The following is a 1,263-nucleotide window of genomic DNA, read 5'->3' as shown; positions in this document are numbered from 1 at the left end:
AAAATTATCGACCAACCGGGGGTCAAAAGCGCGCTCTAAAAGAATTTTATTATTTTTGATTTTATTGTACCTGTCCAGAAATGGTACCACCCTTTCCTTCTTCTTTTGTTTTGCCGGCTGCTTTCCTGATTTGGCTGCTGCCTTCCGTTTTGTCGAAGGCCTGCGCTTGGGAACAACAATTTCTTCATCATCTGGAATGTCAACTTCCAAATCCTCTTGCACTGCCTCTTCTGGGACTTCCTCCTCAAGAACTTCCTGCACATCCTCCTCCCAAGCCATATCAGCATCATTGGCCAAGTCCTGTACCATCTCATCTTCATAATCGCTATCCTCAGAAACGGGTTTGGTTACTGGTTGAGGAATGGCAGACTCGGAACTGGAACTCGCAATACTTCCCGAGGATGTGTCTGTGCTCACAGTTTGCCCACTGGGGGCAGTGACTGGGAGTTCCTCACTAGGAAGTGTAGTCACTGGTTGAGTCACAGGGGGCTGTGGTGGTAAGGCTTCAGGAACAGAAAAGGGAAACAAATCCTCAGGATTAATGGAGGTAGTGGCTTCAAAATAAAAAATAAACTCCTCCCCCAAGGTATTGAGGTCGAAATCGTGGACAGTGGGTGGGTCGAATGGTGTGGAGGGAAGGGCAATAGGGGGCGGTTGAGTGGGCGGTTGGTTAATCGGTTGTGGGAGGGGATTAGATAGAGGGGTCATAGAGGGTGGATTGGTTAGGGCTAGGAAAATGGGTCGTGGTGTTGGGGCGGTTGGAGGAGGCGCCACGGCGGCCGACGGTCGCACAGAAGACGAACCGGCACCGGGGGTTGGATTAGTGTGTATTATGGTGGATGGGGTAAAAACGGTGGAGAATAGGGGAGGAGTAGGAGCAATACATACCGGGGTAACGACGGCGTGAAACTCGTCGTAATCGACGGTGACGGTGGTGGGTGGACCGGTGATGGTGGTGGATGGTTCCTGCGCCGGTGGAGCGAACGCAATGGGGTCCGGTGAGAGAGGCGTTGACGGATGCATCGTCGGAACGGGAGTGTCGCCGGTCGTCGGCCGTCGAGATGAGCGACGAGCAGTTGGTCGGAATGGTGGCCGGCCGGCGGGGTTGTTTCTCGTCCGTGCCATGAGAAAAAGAGAAGGAAGTGAATAGTAAAACATAAAACTAAAAGTGAAGTCTTTTCCCCCCCTTTTTTCATAGGTAAACGATGATGGAAGCATAGAAAACCACCCACAACTACATGCAAGTGTCCTTGAAAGTACATG

General features: G+C 51.5%; 1 protein-coding gene across 1 annotated transcript in view; it reads right to left on the bottom strand.

Annotated features, from left to right (window-relative positions):
• The window catches only part of LOC112506205 (mucin-2-like), a 6,312-nt gene extending 5,187 nt beyond the window's left edge, over positions 1-1,125 (bottom strand). The window contains exon 1 of the mRNA XM_025110223.1: positions 71-1,125. Coding sequence (XP_024965991.1) covers positions 71-1,125 — 1,055 coding nt within the window. The remainder of the gene's footprint in view (positions 1-70) is intronic.
• Positions 1,126-1,263: the final 138 nt, after the last annotated feature.

Source organism: Cynara cardunculus (genome assembly GCF_001531365.2).
Source record: "Cynara cardunculus var. scolymus isolate 2C chromosome LG 2, CcrdV1, whole genome shotgun sequence".
NCBI lineage: Eukaryota > Viridiplantae > Streptophyta > Magnoliopsida > Asterales > Asteraceae > Cynara > Cynara cardunculus.
Note: the sequence above shows the minus strand (reverse complement) of the source record. Positions and strands in the feature narration are given on the sequence as shown.